The sequence below is a fragment of the Lonchura striata genome, chromosome 3 (genome assembly GCF_046129695.1).
Source record: "Lonchura striata isolate bLonStr1 chromosome 3, bLonStr1.mat, whole genome shotgun sequence".
In the NCBI taxonomy this organism is placed as follows: Eukaryota; Metazoa; Chordata; class Aves; order Passeriformes; family Estrildidae; genus Lonchura; species Lonchura striata.
Window position 1 is genome coordinate 33,835,872 of NC_134605.1, and position 20,537 is coordinate 33,856,408.

At 44.1% G+C, this 20,537-nt stretch overlaps 1 protein-coding gene across 2 annotated transcripts in view; it reads right to left on the reverse strand.

Annotated features, from left to right (window-relative positions):
• The window catches only part of VIT (vitrin), a 54,848-nt gene that overhangs the window by 3,300 nt on the left and 31,011 nt on the right, over positions 1-20,537 (reverse strand). For both annotated transcript variants that reach the window (XM_077782058.1, XM_021528084.3), the window contains 7 exons: positions 15,630-15,692; positions 11,457-11,504; positions 7,127-7,189; positions 3,674-3,821; positions 3,389-3,492; positions 2,710-2,936; positions 158-671 (listed from right to left, as the gene is read on the reverse strand). In XM_077782058.1, coding sequence (XP_077638184.1) covers positions 158-671; positions 2,710-2,936; positions 3,389-3,492; positions 3,674-3,821; positions 7,127-7,189; positions 11,457-11,504; positions 15,630-15,692 — 1,167 coding nt within the window. The remainder of the gene's footprint in view (positions 1-157; positions 672-2,709; positions 2,937-3,388; positions 3,493-3,673; positions 3,822-7,126; positions 7,190-11,456; positions 11,505-15,629; positions 15,693-20,537) is intronic.

Below are 20,537 nucleotides of genomic sequence, written 5' to 3' on the forward strand. Positions count from 1 at the left end.
CTGATCTTGTTGGAGCTTAGTGGGACCCCAGAGAAAAGTACTACTCTTCCTTGATAAGGTTTCATCCAGTGCCTTCAAATTACAGCAAACTGCATTTATCTGACCTGGATAAGTGCTGAGGCATGAGGGGAGAGCAGGCAGTGATAGAAGACCTTACCATTTTGGTGAGCTGCCATGGCTGGCACGCTGACATCATCGTAAGACCGGCCATCCGTGATGAGGATCATGATCTTCCTTTTGTTTGGTTTGGAGTTGCTGAACAGCTGCTCTGAGGCGTAGCTGATGGCTGCTCCCGTGCTGGTGCCCCCACTCCAGTAACTGATCCTTTTGATAGCGTTCAGCACGTCCTGCTTCGTGCTGTACTTGTCAAAGCTGAACTCCAGCCTCTGCTCATAGGTGTACTGCACAGCTCCGATGCGTGTGTCGGTGTCCGAAATCTCGAACTCCTTGCTGATGTTGGCCACAAACTGGAGAACAGTGCGGAAGTTGCCGGTGCCGACGCTGCTGGAGCCATCGATCACGAAGCCGATGTCGGCGGCGTTAAGGCACGTCTTGCTGCAAGCCAGCCGGTCGGTGTCGCACACCCGCTTCACCAGGGGCTGCACCACCTTGTGGAGGCTGAACCAGCTGGGCACGTTGATGGAATAGAAACCGCTTGTCCTGCACACTGCCTGCAGGGCAACATGAGGATAAATGCAATGGAAAATCAGTCTGCCTGTTCCTGCTAGGGTATGTAGCTAAATTGCAAACACAGGCTCCTGGAAAGAGCAATGCTGGAGTCTGAAATGGCCTCTCCTGCAATCGCCATCTACTTCCCTGGGAAATGATGTCAGTGTAACATCACAGATACTTGTGTAATGTGACAATTTTTCCTGCTTTTTTTTTTTTTTTTTTTTTTTTTAACTGTGGGATGGAGCTGATATTATAGTAGTGAAAAAACTAATAAGCAAGTTTGCCACCTGTTAGGCTTTTTTATGTGAGTCACATTGTTTGTGAGAAAAGCATCAAAATCACAGAACTGCTCTTAGCGTGGCTCCTGTGGACATTAGAAGAGCCTGTGTGTTTGCCAGGTAGCAACTTCAGCTCCCATCATTCAGGACAAGAAAGAACGTTTTGCCTGCTGACAAACCCCACTACTTTGAAGTGAAACCTGGGGCTTAAGCTGAGGATAACTTGGTTCATACCTTTATAATCAGAGAAAACCCAGGCTCATAGTGTTGGCTCTGCCAAATAGTAAAAAACCAAAACCAAACCCATTAACTTTTATAAGTAAATACTCATAAGGGCCAGATCTGTGGGAGGCTTCTATAGAGTTAGTGGGAGTCAGGTGAGCGTGGGTAGGAAGTAGGGCTGGCACAGAAGAGGACATGGGAATTATCAAGCGTTGGAGGAGGGGAAGGTTGGGGCAAGGAGGGGAGTGATGCAAACAGGCTGGATCAAATTGTCTTCGGCTTTAGTGCTTCTAAAAGGCCAATTCCTCAGTTCTCTGGGTGCGAATATTTTGTTAAGCCAGGCTTTATCCATCAGCTTTGTGATGGTGTGTGTGAGTATTTTAAAAGACAAAGGCACTGGTTTTGACTTGCATAAAGTGTAACAACTCAAAGGGAGTTACAGTTCTCTCCAGTCTGGGTTCCTCATGGTGTCTTTCCTCTCATGTGCTGTTCTTACTGTCTTGCTTCTATTTTAGTGTTATGATGCAGCAGTATTAAGCCACCATTCCCTCCTTGCTGTTCTGAGCCCACCCTACTCTCACTTCTGCTGTGTCACTGGCAGGTTCGCAGAGACTTGCTGTAGCTTTGTTTTTTAAAAACATTAAATGCAAATGAGACTACAATCCAATTATATGCTCAGCAGAGACAGTGCAGCTCTTTGGAGCAGCTCTGAAACTCAAGGGAGATTATTTCATGGCAGAGCAACACAGCTCAGATTGGAGCCTCTTTTCTGAACATACCAGATAACCCTGTTTCCTAAGCCCAGCCTTATCTGCTGCTTGGTAGGTATCTTCTGCCCTAGCAGAGTACCAGCTTGTTCTGAAGTGTTGTTATCAGGCAGCTAGTGTTTGTGCCAAATACAAATCTATCAAAGCTTGCATTCTCTTTTTTTCTGCATATGTCAGGGATTTACCCTTTTTCCAAGAGCTACCATGAAGTCCATAGCAGCAGCAACAAATAACTGAAAAACAGCCTTCATCAACAGTAAAAAAAGAATGTTTGAGTTATCTAGTACAGCTGAAAAACTAGGATGTGCTTGTGTTGGGACTGTGCCAAACTTTGCTTATGTGGGATCTGTTTGTAAATGCAACATTGACATTAGGTTGACAGGGCTACTTTCCCTAGTGGGAGATGCACAGCAGCATGTTTGTGAAAAAAAACCAATTCCAGTACAACTTTGTCATTTTCCAAATACTGTATATTTGGAAAGCCACTTGTCTCAGTACAACTGTAGGTGTGTGCTAAGGTTTAGTCAGTCAAAAGCCACTTGCTCGATGATGTATCTCAAACCAGAACTTTACTGACTTCATCCCCTTTCTGACTTCAGCATTTTGTACAGAAAAACTCAAGACAGTATGTACAAGAAGGAAAATAAATAACTGTAAGTGGTTAGAAGGAAAAGGAAATGCCCTGAATGAAGTAGGTTGGAAAGTTTAGTCAGACTCAGCCTGGTCAAATGCTCAGACTAAGTCCTGGTCAGACTCAGCCCACAAATTACCTTGTCCACAAAATTTGGTTCAATAACATTCTGCTTTTCACTTTGAGCAGCTGCTTCAACAGTGACAAAGAAAATGTTGATCCCTGATTCTCTGGCCAGCCTGGAGGCCTCTTCCACTCTGTCGGTCGGCCACCCATCCACCAGCACTACAACCACATTGGGTGCTCCACCTCGGTTCCCATTAGCATCCAGAAAGAAGCTTTTGTTAACAAATGAAAGTGCCTTCCCTGTAATAGAAGAGGAGTTACATATCTGGAAGTACTCTGTGGGTTAATATCCCATGAAATAGTAGGCAGAGAGCTGACTCAAGTGTTGGAGGCTGCAGAGAGCTGGGGAAAGCAGTTTCTGTGGCTGTGTGAGCAGGGAGACCTCTGCGACTGGTGCCAGTGCTTCCTGAGCCCTCCTGCACTGAACCCCCTCCCGGTGCCCCAGAGAGGCTGGGGATGATGAGCTGGGTTTTTAAGGATCCCCAAAGCATTGATGGGAACTTCCCGTATGTCCTGTCAACTTGTGATGGATTGCAGGGCCTGGGGTCAACACATGCAGGTCATAGTGGGAACAGTGCTCTCTCTCCAACCTGGCCCTAGCACTGAGCACTGTTTGGTCCCAGCCTCTGTATCCTGTGAGGAGGTGTGGGCCCAGGCTGAGCAGAGGATGTGCAAGCAGCCCCATCACCTACCAACATTGGAAAGTCCCCCTTTCTGTTGAATTTTCTCAATGGCATTCCTTAGATCTTTGGAGCTGACATAAGTTTTTAAGTTAAATTCTGTGGAAGGGTCATCACTAAAAGGAGAAAATAGAGCAAATGTCAGTGTTTTGCTTCACATACAACACAAAAGCCATAGGGCTGGTCTGTGCTACCTGGCTCCTGAGTGCAAGCTGGAGCATGTATCAGCGTAGAGCTACAGCTGCCAGAGTGTGCAGTCATGTCCTGTGGCAATGGAAATGTCTGGGAAACTCTTACCCATACTGAACAATGCCCATCAGAGGACCAGCACTGCCGATGCCAAGGGCTTGAGCCACGTTACCAAGGAACCGCTTCTGGAGCTGAAAGCGGCGTTTGCCAATGCTCCAGCTCCCATCCATTAAGAAGGACAAATCAATCTTGCAATCTGAAGAGCGATAAAAAAACATGGAAGATATTTTTAGTCCTTTCTGATTGCTGTGCTTCTTGCAAGCAGCAAAGGCCTAAAAAGTCTGCATGCAGTGACTTATTCTGCTGTGTAAAGTCTACAAAAAAGCCTTTGACAAGGACAAGTCACAGCTGGCAGTTCAACTCTGTCCTACTGGTTGTAAACACAGTTCTTGGCATGACTTTGTCCCATACAACATCTAAGCTTGTCTCTGTGACAAAAGGGCAAGAAACTTTTCACAGGGGTCAGTCTGGGAGCATTGCATTTTGGGGGCCAGGGAGATCAGCCCCACAGGAGCAAGCTAACCTGTGCCCTCAGAGCCACGTCTTGGGCTCAGCAAGCTTTATTTGCAGCCCAGAAGTGATGGGAGTTTGTAAAACCAGCCATGGTGCTTGGATTTTGTTGTCTGGTGTCCTAGGTTGACTGTATGATGCCTTTATCCCCAATCGTCTGCCCTGTTCATGTTGAATAATAAGTTCTACACCTTTAAGACTTGTTCCAGGAGGGAAGGAGCCGGGGGAAGAAGCGCGGAGTTTGTTTTCAAGAACTGCACTCACTCCTCCACATTCCTGCTCCTGGACTGAGTTGTCTGCATCCAGACGGACGAGACGGAGCTCTCCTTTGGTTTTTTTTCCTAGTCTAGTTAGTTTTAGCTAGCTGAGGCAAAGAAGTTCCCTGGACTGTGGTTTTTTCCCTTTCTCTGGACCTGCTCTGGACTGCACACCAGGAGAGCAGCAGCAGCAGCGCCGGTGGCCCAGTGTGCCAGGCCTGGGCCGTGGCATTTCCAGCGCCGGAGGGACTGATCAGAGACTGAGTGAGCCCAGCTGTGACCTGAGGGTTTTTTTCTGAGTTTGTCTCTCTCTTGGAGTAGCAAGAAGTTTTGTTGTTTAATATTGTCTAAGTTTGCTAGTTTAATAAGCAGGTTTTTTCCACTTTTTCTCCGAAGAGGTATCTTTCCCAAACTGGTTGGGGGAGGGGCCAATTGAATCTGCTTTCCTGAAAGAACCCTTTTGGGGGTTTTTCCCCAAATTTGCCCTGAACCAGGACATCTGGCCACCTGCAGAACACAAACTAAGGGGATTTCCTTGGTGACACTTTTGTGGACTTAATTGATGTAATAGACATAGACCAGTTATTGTGTTAATGTTGCTCGGAAGACAGGGAAGTTCCTGAAATGTGTGATGCCTAGGATGTGCCCCAGGGGAAGGACACTGTGTGGGATCTCTTCAAGGCAATTGCAATCCAGGATTACCGACAACAATCCTGGCAGCTCTGCACTTGTGAATGAGAATTGTTCATCAGTTTCCTTCTGGGCTGGAGCTAACATCAAGGATGATGATTTTGCTTGTGATATTCAAGACCAAGTGGGGGCTGTTCTTTTGCATGTTCTTGTACCCATGTGTACAGCAGCAGAGGTATGTTGTTGTGTGTTTCCTCTCTGGGCTGAAAGAAATGTTCTATAAAAGGTATGCCTGTACCCAAACAAACTCTTCCCTTTAATAACACAGAACGTCATCTTTTTGCTGCAAATGCTGTCTTCATCTCTGCCACCCTGCTTTCACATTCCTGCAAGTTAGTGGTGAAACATTCAGCTTTGGTCTGGGACCAGGAGTGATTTGGCTTAACTAGAGCGCTAATTAACATTTTCCCCCTCTGGCATCTGGGTCATCCCCATCTCTTGAATTCCCTCTGATGATGCCTCCTACTAATCAGACTGTTCAAACTACTGTGTTTTAATCATTAGGTAGCCTGAAGGCTACAAAGCACCAATTGTTCTTAGTGGCTTATGCAACTGTCTCCCATCTCATTACTTTCAATTTTTTTCTCCCATAGCTGTCTCTTTTTTCTAATTCTAATAATGCTGAATTACAGGAGCGTGACTGAGAACCATGTCTGCTCGCAGCAGATCGTGAGGCAAGGTCAGCAACCACAACAAATACCTCAATTAACAGCCAACTTTCCTGAATTTCTCGTCCTTCAAAGGGAACTAGTTCATGAGATCTATATGTGGAAAGTGGGCAGTTTGTTAGCCAGCAGGGTCTGGGGAGGCAAAGATTTACATACACTTATAAGCAGACTTGGTTTCTGTGGAGGATTCCTATTCAGTGCTGGGACATGAGAGGGATGCTGCAAGAGCACAAGCTAAGGGTGCTTCATAGGGAGGTGAGCACTTTCTGATTTGCAGGGAGACAAGATCTGAATTAGGGCTTTTATGGTCCTAGGGTTAGCAGTGGGATGAAAATTTTGTTTCTGGTGTGACTTATTTCAGTTTAACTGCTGGAAACACAGCTGTCCTTGCTGGCATCTCCATTGCACCAAGCTCTGCTTTTCTGCAGTGCAATGGGGTCTGTTGGGCAGAGCTTTCCCTTTTTCTTCTTTCCCTTATTTCTGTATCAGTTTCAGATGTATTTGACATCTTTGATAGGGAAAACAATTCTTTAAATATTAAGAGGAATTCCTGGGAACACGTCAACTTTTGGTTCAGAAGTTACTATCAAGAGTCCAGACAGTGTTCAGCTGCTGAAGGATGGGCAAAAGAGGACCCAGGCACTGTTGGAAGGGTGAACCCTCTCTTTGGGATGGCTTCTAATGAAGAGGTGGCAGGTGATCCCATTTCTCCACTAAGAACTCGCTTTCTCTTTCTCTGCTACTTTGGGCCTCAACTAAAGATGGGTTAATGGGTAAATCTGCCTTTTTAAAGAGATGTATAAAATTTCGGAATAGGAGAACCTGCATTTTCTTCTCTGAAGTTGAATGGTCCTTGATGCTCCCTCTGCATCCTCTCTCTCCTGGCTGTGGCAGGCGTTGGGTCCCTTTCTCAGGTGGTTTCCTTCCATCCCACCCACTGCTGTGGGAAGGGTGCCTGCACACACAGCATAGCCATGGGAGTCTGCTCTGGTCAGCAGGGCTTGCTCATCTAACCCTGGCTGCAGCATACTGGATTGCTGTCCTCTGCCACCAAAGTACCTGAGTGAAGAAGCTCTGCATGCTGAGAGCCTGGAGCTGATGCTGCCTGGGAAGAGGTGGTACAGAACAGCCACCATCTCACTGCCCAGGTAATCTAAATTTTGGCTATTATTTCCTTCCCTGTAGAAGGAAAAACCTATTCTGTGTGTGAGGGGTCAGCAGAGATTGCTCACTTTTTCTCTGCAAGGGAAAAATGTACTCCTGGATTTTCTTAGGCTTTATTGAAAACTTACCTTTTGCTATTTAATTTCAATGCATTCTAGCAATATGTAATTATTAATGACACTTAATTATGAAGTTAATTATGAAGTACATACTCTGGTTCCCCTGGGAGATGGATTCCAACGGCTTTGGATTAAATTCTTCCTTTGAACTGAAGCCTAAACAGAGAAAGGAAAGGATCTATCAGTGTGTGCTTGGTGGCTGCCCTTGATCTTTAAGGAAATGGGCAACAGAGTCACTGCAGAGACCCCCTGGCCTGAGGATTGATGTGGGAGGAAAACAAGGATGGGGAGGACATCCTTGGAACTTACCTTTTTTCATCTACATCACTCCTGGAGTAAAACAAGACTAGAGACATTTCTAGGAATGCCACCAAAATCTCTCCTAGCACCAGCTTTGAGGTGCTCCCCTTTGGGAGTCAGTTCCCTAACTGCAAGGGCTTGGGAGCATCATGCACAAGTAGTAGGCTCCTCAGGAGCAGAGGCTGGTGGCCGCAGTGTGGGATGGTGACTCCCAGCAGTCTTCAGAGAGCCAGCGCTGCCACTCTGCTGGCTCACTGTTCCTTACAATGAGCTGCACAATGTCTGAAGTGGATGAGCAACAGTTTTATAATGTTCCTTTCTGCATGGACAGGAAAGCATGGGCAGCAACTGACTCCAACTCATTACAGCTGGGGAAGCAATGCAAGCCACAGCTCCTCAGGTGCCCCCAGAAGTCTGGGTTATTTTGCAAAGCACAAAAGAAATAGGGTAACAGAGAGCTGATGTCCTTGTGAAAGGTACTGACTCACAGGGCACATCAGGCTGGCATCAGAAGGTCTGAAAATGCTGAACTTCACTCATGACTTGGTATGGCAAGACTTTCCTACAGTCTAGCATCTCCCTTCCAAGCAAGGGCTAAGAGATGTGTCTTTTCAGTACAGCATGACAAGATTAAAGGGATTTAGCTGGGATAATCCTCAGTAGAGACAGCAATGATCAGACAAGCTACAAACTGAGCACTCACCAAGAAAGCTGTTGGTCTAAAGAACAGCAGAACAGCTTATTACTTTTGTAAATTGCATGTTAGATTTTTAAAGAAAAGTAGGAGGAAGACTTACTTAAATCTTCATCACCAGGTAAGTTGAGGAAAGATTACTGACTTCAGAGACACAGTGAAAAAGTAATTTTAGAAAGTGTGAACTTTATAAAGAAAAGTATGATAAATTACTAGGTACCACAGAGTTTGTCTCTCCACAGCAGCCAGCCATGAGCAAGCCAAGCATGAGAGCATCAGTGTATGTAAAGGGACATCAGGGAAGGTCACTGCCTAAATATGATGGGAGATGTAACAGCCAAAGCTGGTTGCTGAATGTATCGAGGACCAAGCCATAATAAGGCAGAGTACTGTGAAGAAAACAGAGGGAAGTACCAGCTCCATCTCCCTCTGTAACCACTCCTATTTCTATTCCAGTTAAGTCTAAAATTTTACCTCTCATAATTGTCAAATACAACGTTTTTGAGTTTTTTAGCTGCATGCTGAAAGCTGCACATAGTTTTGGGTCAGGGGCCATGTTTCTATTAAGTCTGAGTATGCAGGACCTGGTATAGAGCTGACCTGATTGGTACCTGATCCCTGCTGGGAGGCTTCAGCATACGGTAGCCTAAGTACCAGACAGGGGTGCTACTGCAGGGACCAAACAGAGCTACTAACAGCATCACCAAAGCAGTGATTTCCTTCTGCTTTTCTTATTCCCAGGCATCTGCTGCTGCCTGTGCCAGAGCCAGGATGTGGAGCTAGCTGGAGCACTGGGCTTGGCCTTGTATGGGAACCCATGGGGCTGTCTGTGAGTAGGCAAAGGGCACAAAGAGTTGCCCTACTTTGTTTACAGCAATTACAGTGATTGCTTTGTGTGCTTTGTTTGAGGATTTCCCTGCTGTGTCTGGCCAGGTTAGGAGAGCCCCGGGGCTGGTGCTACTTTTTGTCACTGTGTATGCTGTGCCTGCAGTCCCACATGCTGCTTCCCTGTGCTCCTACCCAAACTTTGGACAGGATACTTTCTGGGCTGGGAACAGGAGCTCTCCACCCATTCTGGCACTGGCTCTTGTGCCAGAAAAGCCTCTCTCCCACAGCTAGTGGAGCTGGCCCTCTTGTGCAGAGCAAGTTGAATGCATTCAGAAGCAGGCTGTCAAGCCAGGCTCTGACCAGCTTCATCTCTTATGGCTGGAGCAGTTGCCCAGCACTCTGCTGGCTCGTGTCCCTCTTGTCTTGTGCACTGGGGATGAGCTCCCAGGCAAGGAACAGGGAGAAGTCCACCTGGTGTTGTGTATTTGCCCATGGGAAGCCATTTGGATGGGGGAAACACCAGGAGGGAGAGGTAGAGTGGTGGTGCTGGGGCAGCGCTGCCTGAGGCTGGCCACCTTGCTCCTGACTGAGGAAAAATAATGTGGAACAGGGGTGACACCAAACAGTTCCATCCAGTGATATCTGCTGCAGGAAACATTTCTGACCTCTCTTAGGCCTGAAGGTCTTGCTGACACTAACCAAACCTGCCTTCAAAGGAAGGCAAGTCTTGTGCAAGTTTATGATTAGTTTATCTGATGTGGAAGTTAAAGGCATCATGACTTGGCCATGCACAGCCTCTCTTTGTCAACCACATGAATGAAAATGATTGAGGTTTTTTTTAAAAAAACTGAAATAGTCATAAGCCTGCCTTCCTGACTGTGTATATTCCAGTAGAGGTTTTAATTACACAGGCACATAATAGTTCCTCAGCAACAGACCAAAGTCACACTTCATCCTGCAGCCTGCACACTGCATATCTCACATGTGCCAGCTTGGTATCCCATATGTGCATTCACCCCCCCACACCTTGCCTTATTTGCAGAACAGAAAGTAGGTGGATTTAACACTGTAGTGAAATTAGAAATTAACATGTGCTATCCATTTTAGCAACTAAATTATATATGAAGGATAATTCATAGATAGTTATCTGCCTCATGCATTTATCTGCATCCTGTAAAATCCATATTCTTTTCCCAGGCATACAGCTGACATTAGCTTTGTCAACATGGAAAACTCAAGTGTAGGCAGTGCAGCATTTTTCATTTTTATTTGTCAGTGCAATTATCAGTTCTTGAAGGTTGTGGGTCAGCTGGCTGATTTGTGCTTAGTGGAACAATAAGGTCATCCACCAAATACTCTTCCCCAATTAACTGGGGAGGTGGTCAATCTCTATGGGCCTCCCTGTTCTGCCAGTCCAATTATTGTTGGTATTGCCATGGGAATTTCAGCCTGCTGCATGGGCAGTCTACAACATGCTAATTAAAGTTCCCTTCACTGATTGTCACAGCTGTCCATACTGATTAAACTTCCCATTCATTTAAGTAAGACAGCAGTGATTACATCCATGCCAGAAACCACTCCTTTGAAGTGACAGTCTGACAAGACTTTATCACACTAGTCTGTGCTGCACTTCAGTTGCTGAGAAACTATTAATACAACATCCCTTCCCCCATGCCCAACCATTCATTGCATTTAATGCAATCTGTCATTTTCTGCCTCAAAATATCCCTCTGCATCCTGGCCCTCGTGGTGTAGCTTTTCCTGAATAAACACACTAGTGGCTTATTAAGAAGAATATTCAAGGGATTGGCCTTTACAAAGGCCACCAGCACAGCCCTCTCCAGCATCACAACCCATGTGGGAAAGACCTCTTATACTGGATGGTCAGGGCCCTTGCAGGAGGGAGAGCACCACGTCAGGAATTGGTCTGTATCTTCTGCAGTCTTATTTTAATGTTCCCGAGGAGAGGGAGCTGTTAAATCTGCAGTGGAAAACTGCTCCCGATTAAGGGTTGCAGGAGTCTTGGTTTTGTTGCTACTCGAGCCTATTAGAAATGTAGGCGTTTTTTTTTTCCCTTCACCAGTATTCATAAAATACTCTTGTCTCCATATTGTCAGTTTTTAGGGTTAAATGTCTGAAAATTTCAACTATGTGCATTGTTCTTTATGTTTGACACAAACCCTCCTTTTCTTATCTGAATGTCTTCCCTAAGTACACTGACATCCGGATAATTTGTCATGTTCTTCACTGATTGCAGCTCTAAACTGTGATCTCAGTTGTGGCATTCCCAAAATACCTTCTAATTTACAAATGGATTTCAGTAGCTAGAATCCCTTTCCTGTAGTGTAGCTGCCAGCTCTTTCCAGAGCTCCTCTCTTCTGCTCCTGCTTTAAGCAGGAACTCAAGAGTGATGAAAGCACAGAATCTTCTAAGATGTAAACAACATAACTTATTTGTAATTTTGAATGATGTAATTACTTCTTAAAATGAGATAGTTATCATCAGTGCCATGGGCCTGATGGATAAATAGATTTAGCTTTACCCATGTGTGATGGAAAGCACTTATTCCCAGAGCAGTTACTAGATGTTTTAAATATTTACCTGTGTCAAAAATGCTCAGTCCAGGTTTCCATGAGTCTATTTCCATTGCTTTCACACATGAAAGAGAAAAAAAAACAAAAACAAACCTTTACTGCTAGTAGTGCAAGCACTAGAGATCACACAGTTCTGACTCAATTTAGAGTTTTAGAGTTCAGTTCAGACAATAACTTAAATTAATAACGTAGGAGCTGAGGAAATTAGTAAACCTGGGAACTGTTACATGCACATTTCAAGCCATGATTAGGAGCCTTGTATCACTACCTTCAGAGGAAAACCTTTTTTAAGGTTTTAAATACATCTCACTAGATCTGTTTTGGTCTTATTTCTCTAAATTACACTGATACTGAGGCACAAACCTCAGTAATTTTTTTTTTAATTTAAGTTGTTTTTCACTGAAAATCTGCAAGGACCTCTCACCTTCAGATTTTTCTATCCCCTCAGCCCACCAAAACACAAAGAAATTGTCTAAAAATTGCTTTCCACTTATTAGGCATGGATAGCTTCATCAAAATTGTTGCCCTTATAAATAAACCCCAAAATGTCTTTGGTTTTGGAACCTGCTGAAAGATGTTCCCAAAAAGTGATGTTTTGCTCTGGATTGCAGCCAGATGAATGCCCTTGCATCTGACTAGGACAGAAACAGTTCCTAGGAATCCCAGGAAGAAAAGCTTTAACTCTATTGAAGATCCAAGAAGCTGCACAGAGCTCGTGTGCTCTTGACTAGAGCCAGTGGGTGAAGCTTCAATAAAGCTGTGCATGGACTTGCCAGTGTCCTCCAGCCTAGAGAGCACTGACCTTGTCCTTGGATTGCCTTTCCCATGGGGAGCTATCAGCTTCTCTTTGGGAGGGAGACTTGTTGGATGAGTCGGATGGCTGAATAAGGTGTGTGATCTCCCTTAGGGTAGGAGGAACCCTGTCATGTTTCATTGCTAGAGTGATTTCCCTCCTTATGCTGAGCACTACTTAAATACCCTATGAAGGATCTGAAAACTGAGGACAGTGAATGGCTAGGTCAGTCATGAAGCACACAGAAATTTTTTTGTGATTTTGCTTAGGAGGAGAAATTGGGTAAAAGAAGGGCAGGTCTGGGTAATGGGAAAAGAAACAAGAAGAAAACCAGTAGAAATATTCCTATATTCTGGCAGTGTTGTTTACCAGTTTCATACATCCTTCAGCAGAGTCATGAGAAAAGAGCAGCAACAGGAGCTAGGGGTGAGGGTTCAGCACAGGAGGACCCTACCCCCACAGAAAAGCTGATTTGTTATCATAGTGGCCAACATGTCTCCTGAATGCTGTCACTGAGAAGAACAAATTTCAATTAAACCAGTTTGTGAGTAGATAATCTCCAAACGTGTGCCTCCCCCTCCCGGGCTGGAGGAGCACCTAGTGACTGTGAGAAAGGAAGATTCATATGAGGCTGCTTTTCATCCTAACAAGCTGAGAAGAAAAACCAGACAAAGAGCAAATTACAAAGAAGACCCTGCACTTCTCGAGCCTTCTGTACAAATATACTACAGTGGCAAACCTGTTTAAAGCAGCAGGAACTGTATGGCAAATGGAACCAGCTGAGGAGCTACACAAATATTTGCCCACTTTTCTCTTCTTCATACATAGGGATGTGAGCTGAAGGATCAGAGCAATGGAATGTGCCCATCTCACGTGTCACAGGTTTTGTTTCTGCTACCACTTCATTGTCAGGGAGCACCCTCAGAAACCAGGCTTCTTTAATATCTCTGGCTGTTTACAAAAGACAGGCAGATGCTGAAAGACTGTTTTTTATCAGTGAATAATGGTGAGGTTTTTCTAGATTAACAATTAACAGCTTCATCAGCTCAGGTGTCCACAGGTACTCTAGTCTGTCCAAATCCCTGTGGGTAGGAGCTGTCCATTGTTTCTTCCACCAGTCTTCTCAGTTCACCCATTTAGAACTTTCTGTGTCAGTTTACTATCCTAATGAAGAAGATAAGTACCAAGAACACAAGATAAGTACCAAGAATTTGGGGTAGCTGTCTGCAAATATGCAAAATACACAGTTTTTTTAGTGACCTGTTTATCCAGGAAAAAGGTCTATTGCTTGCATATTGTCCTAGAACACATAATGAAGAAAGCTGTCCATTAAATGTATATCTGAAAGTGAAATTATTATTTTTATAACTAGGGTTTTTTTTCCCCTCACTTGAAGATGCCCATTTAAAAAAAGGGTTGATTTTTAACATACTTCAAGACTTGTCTCTTTAAAAAAAAAAAAGACACCACCAAAATTATTCAGTATAATTGCCTTGAAAAACATTTTTGAAAACTCAGGATTAAGTAAGTGTGGGATTTCAAGGGAGTTAATGTGCGTGGCACAAGTAACTGGTGTTTTGGGGAAGGCATTTTTCTAGCACAATTTTCTGGCAACCTGAGCTGATGAGAGGAAGTTCCCTGACATCGTGGCCAAACTCTCAGATCTGATCACTGCTCTTTGCGCACACTTGGTGGGATCAAGAAGCACAACCTTCCTTTCCAAGAAAACAAGGACTTGTTCAGGAATTTTCCTTTGATTGTTAGAAAAGTTTGCTGCTTGAAAGCAACATATCTGAGCTGCCACATTCTGGACTGAAAAAAGGGTCAGGACTTACTGGGAATACAGCAAATATGTGTGTTTCTTTTTCTTCTTGTTCTGTGGTGAAGAAAACAGAATAATTTATGATGGAAAATTTGTGCCTTTTAATAATTTTAGGGTGATGTTAAGGTGCCTTAAGCAATTAGATGGAGTGAAATACTGACTTTGATTTAAGTAAGACTCAGCAGTATTCTCCTGTTTTTCTGGCAATGATTTGGCTAGCCTGAGAAGTAGCCAGTACACCATTTGGTATGGCCAAAAATGTATGAAAAAGACAAACACTGATGGAAAACAGAAAGAAGAGAAGGAGATTGAAATGAGGAGGGGTAGAAAAGTGAGAGAATGGAGTCCATCTTAGCAAAAGTGCATTTTAAATATGCTGCAACTAGGTCAACTACAAATTGTCATTTTGACCAGGAGACTGCTGGGTGAGATTACTTGGCTGGAATTATCTGGAAAGAGAATAACATATCCTGCATAATAACATCCTCTAACCTCAATGTGAATGACTACTTGGCTCTTCCCTGCCAGAATACACCTCCTGTGATTCCCAGTTCTTACCAAATCCCTCAGGGCCCAGGGACCTGCTGCAGTCTCTCCCTTCCCAGTGGGTTTGTCTGCCCATGCCAGAGGTCAACACTGGTACAGGGCAGCACTTGCCTTGTGATGTGTGTGAGAAAGGGCTCTGGGAAGCATCTATGAGACAGCACAGAGGTGCACACCCTCTCCTTTGCTCCTTGTACCTGTACCTAGGCTTGTGCCTTGCTATCTTGACCCTGACCTTGCCTCACTTACCTGTTGCCCTGCCTCAGCTGGTCAGACCTGCTTCATTGCTCGGGACTTGCCTGGCAGCCTGGGCTATTGGGTCACCCTGGGAACCACCACTGGACCTGCTCTGCTGCTCTTGTGGGGACTCTGTGGTCCTGCAGCCTCACTGCAGCCCTGCATGCCTTGCAGCAACCCAACTCCCATCCTGCATCCCACCCTGGGTGCTCCCAGTCAAAATCTGTCTCAGAGAAACTCTGCTGTCCATCATGGGAGAGTTAGTGTTTGGTATGTGTGCTGAGAACTCTGGAGCCCCTGGAAAGTTGTTGTAGGTCTTGCAAAGTGCCTGCTGACTGGGCTGCTTGCTAGGGAAGGGTTAGTTGCACTTCCAGGAAGCGAGAACAGTACAAGTGATGTTTCTACCCTCAGTATTAAAAGCAATCTCTACTTTCATTGTCAGCCTGGTGGTTTCTGGAAACCACAGGAAAAGAAGATCTAGCTCTATGGAGACCTGGTAGGCTGCACAGAGCTGGTTGCTTGTTTTCTGTTTTGACTAACAAATAAGAAAAATTGCAAACATTTTGTAGATGTTGATTCTCATGGCCTGAAACAACAGGTCACCTGTGACTGAGCTTTCCTTCCCCTTTCCCTTTCAGGAAGTTGCTAGTTGGTGCTCAATGCATGAGTCTTGCCCTGGTCCTCTTCCAGGATGCAGGAAAACAATGTGCAGTGCAAGGACTAATCTGTGGTTGCTAAAACTGTTAAAGAGACTGGAAAATCTGCTGCTAGCAGTTCTTGCTCACCCAGGTGGACTGGAAAGCTGGCAGCCCTCTGGAAGGTGACAACGGGCTCTTGGCGCTGAGCACCTGCAAAATTGGACAAAGAGGCAAGAGGTTAAATAGATGCCAGTGGGTGAGGAGAGAGGAGCATCATCACAAGCGATGCAGTGGCCACAAATTGTCTTTCATCAGAAGGGATGCAGTGGCCCCAAATTGTCTTTCTGCACATTTTCAGACCACACATAAAAGGAAGATGGAAACTATGAATTAATTTTAAAGGGCTGAAAGAGGCTGGAAAAAGAGTTTAAATGTTAGTAGGTGCTGCAGAGTGCAGCTATTAGCTGGTCTGCTGGAACAACTGGCAGTGGGTCCTGGGATGCTGACTGTGCTCAGGGCCTGTGAACTGAGTCAGACAAGCCTACACTGAAACAATGGTTGCCTCTCATTTTGTAACAGCAAATGTTATAGAAGACCTCTATAAATTATTTTAGACTAGTGTTTTGAGAACAATTCCATTCTAATCAATCTCTTTTACTTTTTTCCTTTAAAATTACACTATTGTCATGCAGTGACTATTATATCTCCTGTCACTGCAGCCTGCTATGAACATGGTTAGGAGGTAAAACCAGTGTGTTACTGCATGATTTGGTAGATGTAAGTGGTAAAAATATCTGCAGGGGTGAAATAGAGGAGGATAGTAATGTCTTTACCTGTATTGTGTCATAAAATATTCCTGTTAATTGCAGAGGTGGAAGTGCCCCAGAATGCTTTAAAAATATTTTATTGGTTAGCACATGGAACTTAACCACAAGTTTTTCTAGCATTTGAGCAGTACAAATCTACTGTCTCTTGTTAAATTAAAGCAAACCTGTATTCTGTCCTCTTCCTTGTGCGGCCTGAACCTGTCCTATGTAGACATCAAAGTGGAAAAGTGTGATTTATTCCCATTGTTCAGTACTACTGCTACCTAGCTGTTTCACTGAGTCACACTTTATAGCTGTCAGAATTGATGGTTCATATAAAGAGTTTCATTAATACACTTTCTTAGATGTTAACTATATATTTTGAGCCTGCTTAGAAAAGGATTGTCTTGCTCTGTCTGTCATACAGATCTGTCTGTGCCCTTTAGTTATGGATATTACTTCTACAAGTCTCTGGTCTGCATTTAAAAGATCTGCAGTTACCTCTGTGGTTTGCTTTCCTTTGTAATTTTCCTTCTCCCACTCACACTGGTGATCTGTGTTTATCTCTATTTCTGTACAATCCAATTGTCCTAGTTGTGTGAGTAAGGTTTTAACCCCAACCCCAAAACAACCCCCCAGACCAGATACTACCCTTTCTGAGGAGATTAAGTGGATATGAGCAAGCAGGCAGACCAAAAGTAATGAGACAATAGAAAAAATAATGTGGGATAATTAATGTGTCTGACATATCTTCTACACAAAGGCTTTTTTTAAAGGTGATTGGGTTATTAAATTCCCATTGTTCAAAAATACTGAGGGCTCTAAGCATTTGCAGATTAAAACCATGTCTTTAATCATGTCTTTCATTTAATTAATTATTCCTAAGAAGCCTGTTAACAAATTTATCCTTTAACAAGCCTTTATTCATTAGTTTTCCTAGAAAGATTAATTTGAAAGCCTGGTGAAATCAGGTGGGAATGTTCTACCAGACTCTGTGAACACTGGACAGGGGCCCAAGAGGTTATTTTATCAATAATATGTCATCAATGAGACCATTTTGAATGGTTGTCTAAGAAAACAAGAATTGCTGCTCCTTGGAACTTGACATTGCAAAATTAAGTGAAGTAAGTAGCTTGTGTTTGACCCAAACTTGAACCTACAAGGCCACGAGAAACCCCTTGACAGGATTTCTAGGAGCTATCCTAAGAGACCTTGTAAACTCCAGATGCCAAAGAGATCCTGTTTATGGAAGTAATGGGCTCATCTGCCAAAACTGGCAAGGCTTTTAAACTCTAAGCATGTAAGGCTCCAGATGGACCACAGCTATACCAGGCTGAGTATTCTGCTTTCGGAGAGAAAAATCTGTGTGTGCAGCAGTCAGTGTTGTATGGAATTGTGCAGGGCAAGCATTACATACAGGAAATCAGTGTGTGCCAAAGAGGTGGTAGAAAATTAACTCTCAGAGCTGCCCTTGTCTCATGTTTGCCATGACTGAGCCCCAGTGCACATCTAACACTCATTACAAGATCAGTGGAAACAAAGTACAAGAGGGTAAAAGAGACATTACCTCAGTATCCAAGTATTTAATGCCACTTTTAAATTTTAATTTGATGTTAGCAATGTGGATTTCTCTCTATGCACGACAGGGCTGAGCCATGGAGCTGCTCCCTCTTGCTGTGCCTCCCAAAGGCACATTACCCCCATCCCTGCAGTAAGCTGCTTTCTGCCATGCTTTTGTTGGGTGGGGCAAACATGGTGGTGGTAGAGGAGAAAAAGTTGGAATTGCACTTCCAGGTTGCAAGGCTTGTTCTTCCTTAGAATCTGAGATGCCAGTGAGGCTGTGGCATGGGAATATATGTTCATTAGAACAGAGCTTTGTGTAAGCTGGAGGCCGAGCAGGACTAAAAGAAGTCTGTAACAAACTGGGGATGGACAGTCCCTGGCAAATTCAAAGAACTGGGTCAAAATCAAAGTAGTGGAGCAGAGAAACCTTGGCTGGCAAGTTCTGTGGTGAGCAGGGAGGCATGGAGGCAGGAAATTATGAGAACAGCAGTGTATGTGCAGTTTAGAGTGAACCTGTGAATAATGAGAACTGATTTGAGAAGAAGAGGAACTGCTCTGTGCACAAAACATGCCTGGACATCTGCAACTTGGTCAGCACCCTTGATGGGTTAAGTAGTCAGGGATAACTTGGGGAGAAAGACAGCATCCAAAAATAAACTCCAGCTGTTCTCCCTGGTGCCAGGATGGAATATTTGTCCAGTGCTCCCTGAAAGCATGAGCCCTACTGGTCTTCCTGCTGGAGAAGAGCTTTCAATGCCCTCTCTGGCACTTACAGTACCACTGTCTCATGTCCTTTAAATACCTTTCTGTTTACTGCCCTATGAAGTCACAGCTGGGGATGAAATCTGTGTAGTGTACCATGGTAGGCAATGCCCAGCTTAGAGTGCCTGTTTGAAAATAGATGCAACCATCTGGACACAGAGGGCAGGAAAGCACATCACCTGGCAATGCCCAGGCAATTGCTGCCCAATGCTTGTTGTCAGCTCAGTGCTTCAACATGGCACCAAGAACCATGATTGCAGTGCTCACAGAAGCACTGGATTTAAGACCCAAGCCTCATCTAGGGTCCAAGCTGCTGTGTAAGAAAGGATTGCTTGAAGAGCTGAGATGGGAGAGAACAAGTGAGCTTGTGGCCCTTGGGAGTGTGCTGGGTTAGCTGCTGTTGGACAGAGGCAGAAGTCATAGTAGGGCAGGCAGGAACCAGCTGTCATATGGCACACTAGTCACATAGGTGTTTTCTTCACTTAGCAGTTTTGGCACATCAAGTCTTTGAGGCAGGGGGGTCTGGCAATGGAGCAGAGTCTCCATTAATTTTTATGTTACTCTATCTTTGAAAAGCAGAAGATAGAGGGTAAAGAACAGCAAGAACTAGGGCAGCAGTTTTGCCCCTGTTCTCATGCTCTAATCTGCAAATCCTGCTTTTATTTTGCTCCTGTGAGCTATTGCTAGTGCCAGTGGCTGGAAATGGAAATGGTGTGTTCATTCTGACTGTGCTCTGTTTCATAGCTGTTTACTTTTGAGGTGTCTTTTGCAGGAAAACTACCAATGCACAGTGAGAGGTAGATCTGTGAGTCTCTGTGAGCCAGGATGGACAGGAAAACATCTGATTATGTTCAGTCAAGCCAAACTCTGGTTAATACCAACAACCGGAAACACTGAATGACAGCAGTGGGTCCTAAAGGCTCCTCAGACAGAGAAAACAGCTTTATGTATGGTCATGACATCAAAACTGTACTTTCTGTATTTTTAAATTTATCCAGCTCTTCTCTTTCAGAATCAGGAAGGGGTCAGGAGAATTCAGGAATATCAGGTACTGACATGCTGGACACAATCCTAGAAATGTAGTCTGCGAAATCAGAAGTGGGTCTCTGCCACTCCAGCTCTTAGCTGTAATCACTTTAATATTTTGGGAATTAATTTATGCTTAGAACTTCAGTAAAGAAAATCATGAATAAAGATGAATCCAAATTACGATTAAATGACCACTGAAAAGATTGGAAAATTTGAGAAGTTTTTGTTTGGGGTCCTTTGTTGGTTTTTTGGTTTTGTTTTGTTTAGGGTTTGTTTTCAATTTTTGGACTAAATTACTTGTCTTATTGAAGCAAATACAACCTTCCTACTGATTTTAGTGTTGCCAATACTTTCAACACTCATCTCTTTCTGACTGGGGAACCGCAAACAGGGTTTCCTAATTGCTAGTAAAGACAGTAAAGGTCTCCTCTGTGCTCAGCCTGTGGGAATAGGAAGTAGAAAAGAAAGCAACAAGCAGAACTAAGTTAACAGGCACATTAGATACTGAATGATGCAGATTTCCACAGAATTTAAACCCTTTTGAATCTTTAAATTTCTGTAAATTTCTGTAAATCCTGCCATGCACATACCTACCTGCACATTTGACTTGATAAGATTAACCCTTCCAGCCCATGCCTTTATTCTGCACTAACAACTAAGTTTTACTTAATTGTGCTTCACCTCAAGACTTGAATTTCCTGTTCTTGTTCTTGGCTGTGAATTACTTGGCACCGGGGATGACTGCAGTAATGTGAGAGGAAACCTGAGTTGAAAGCACTCAGAAATAGCTATGGAGCATGAAAGCTAATGATATCCCAGCTCCCTTTCCACTCAAAAGCAATCATATCCCCATGCTCAGAACCTTTCAAACGGTTGAAAGTATTCTCCTTTTCTT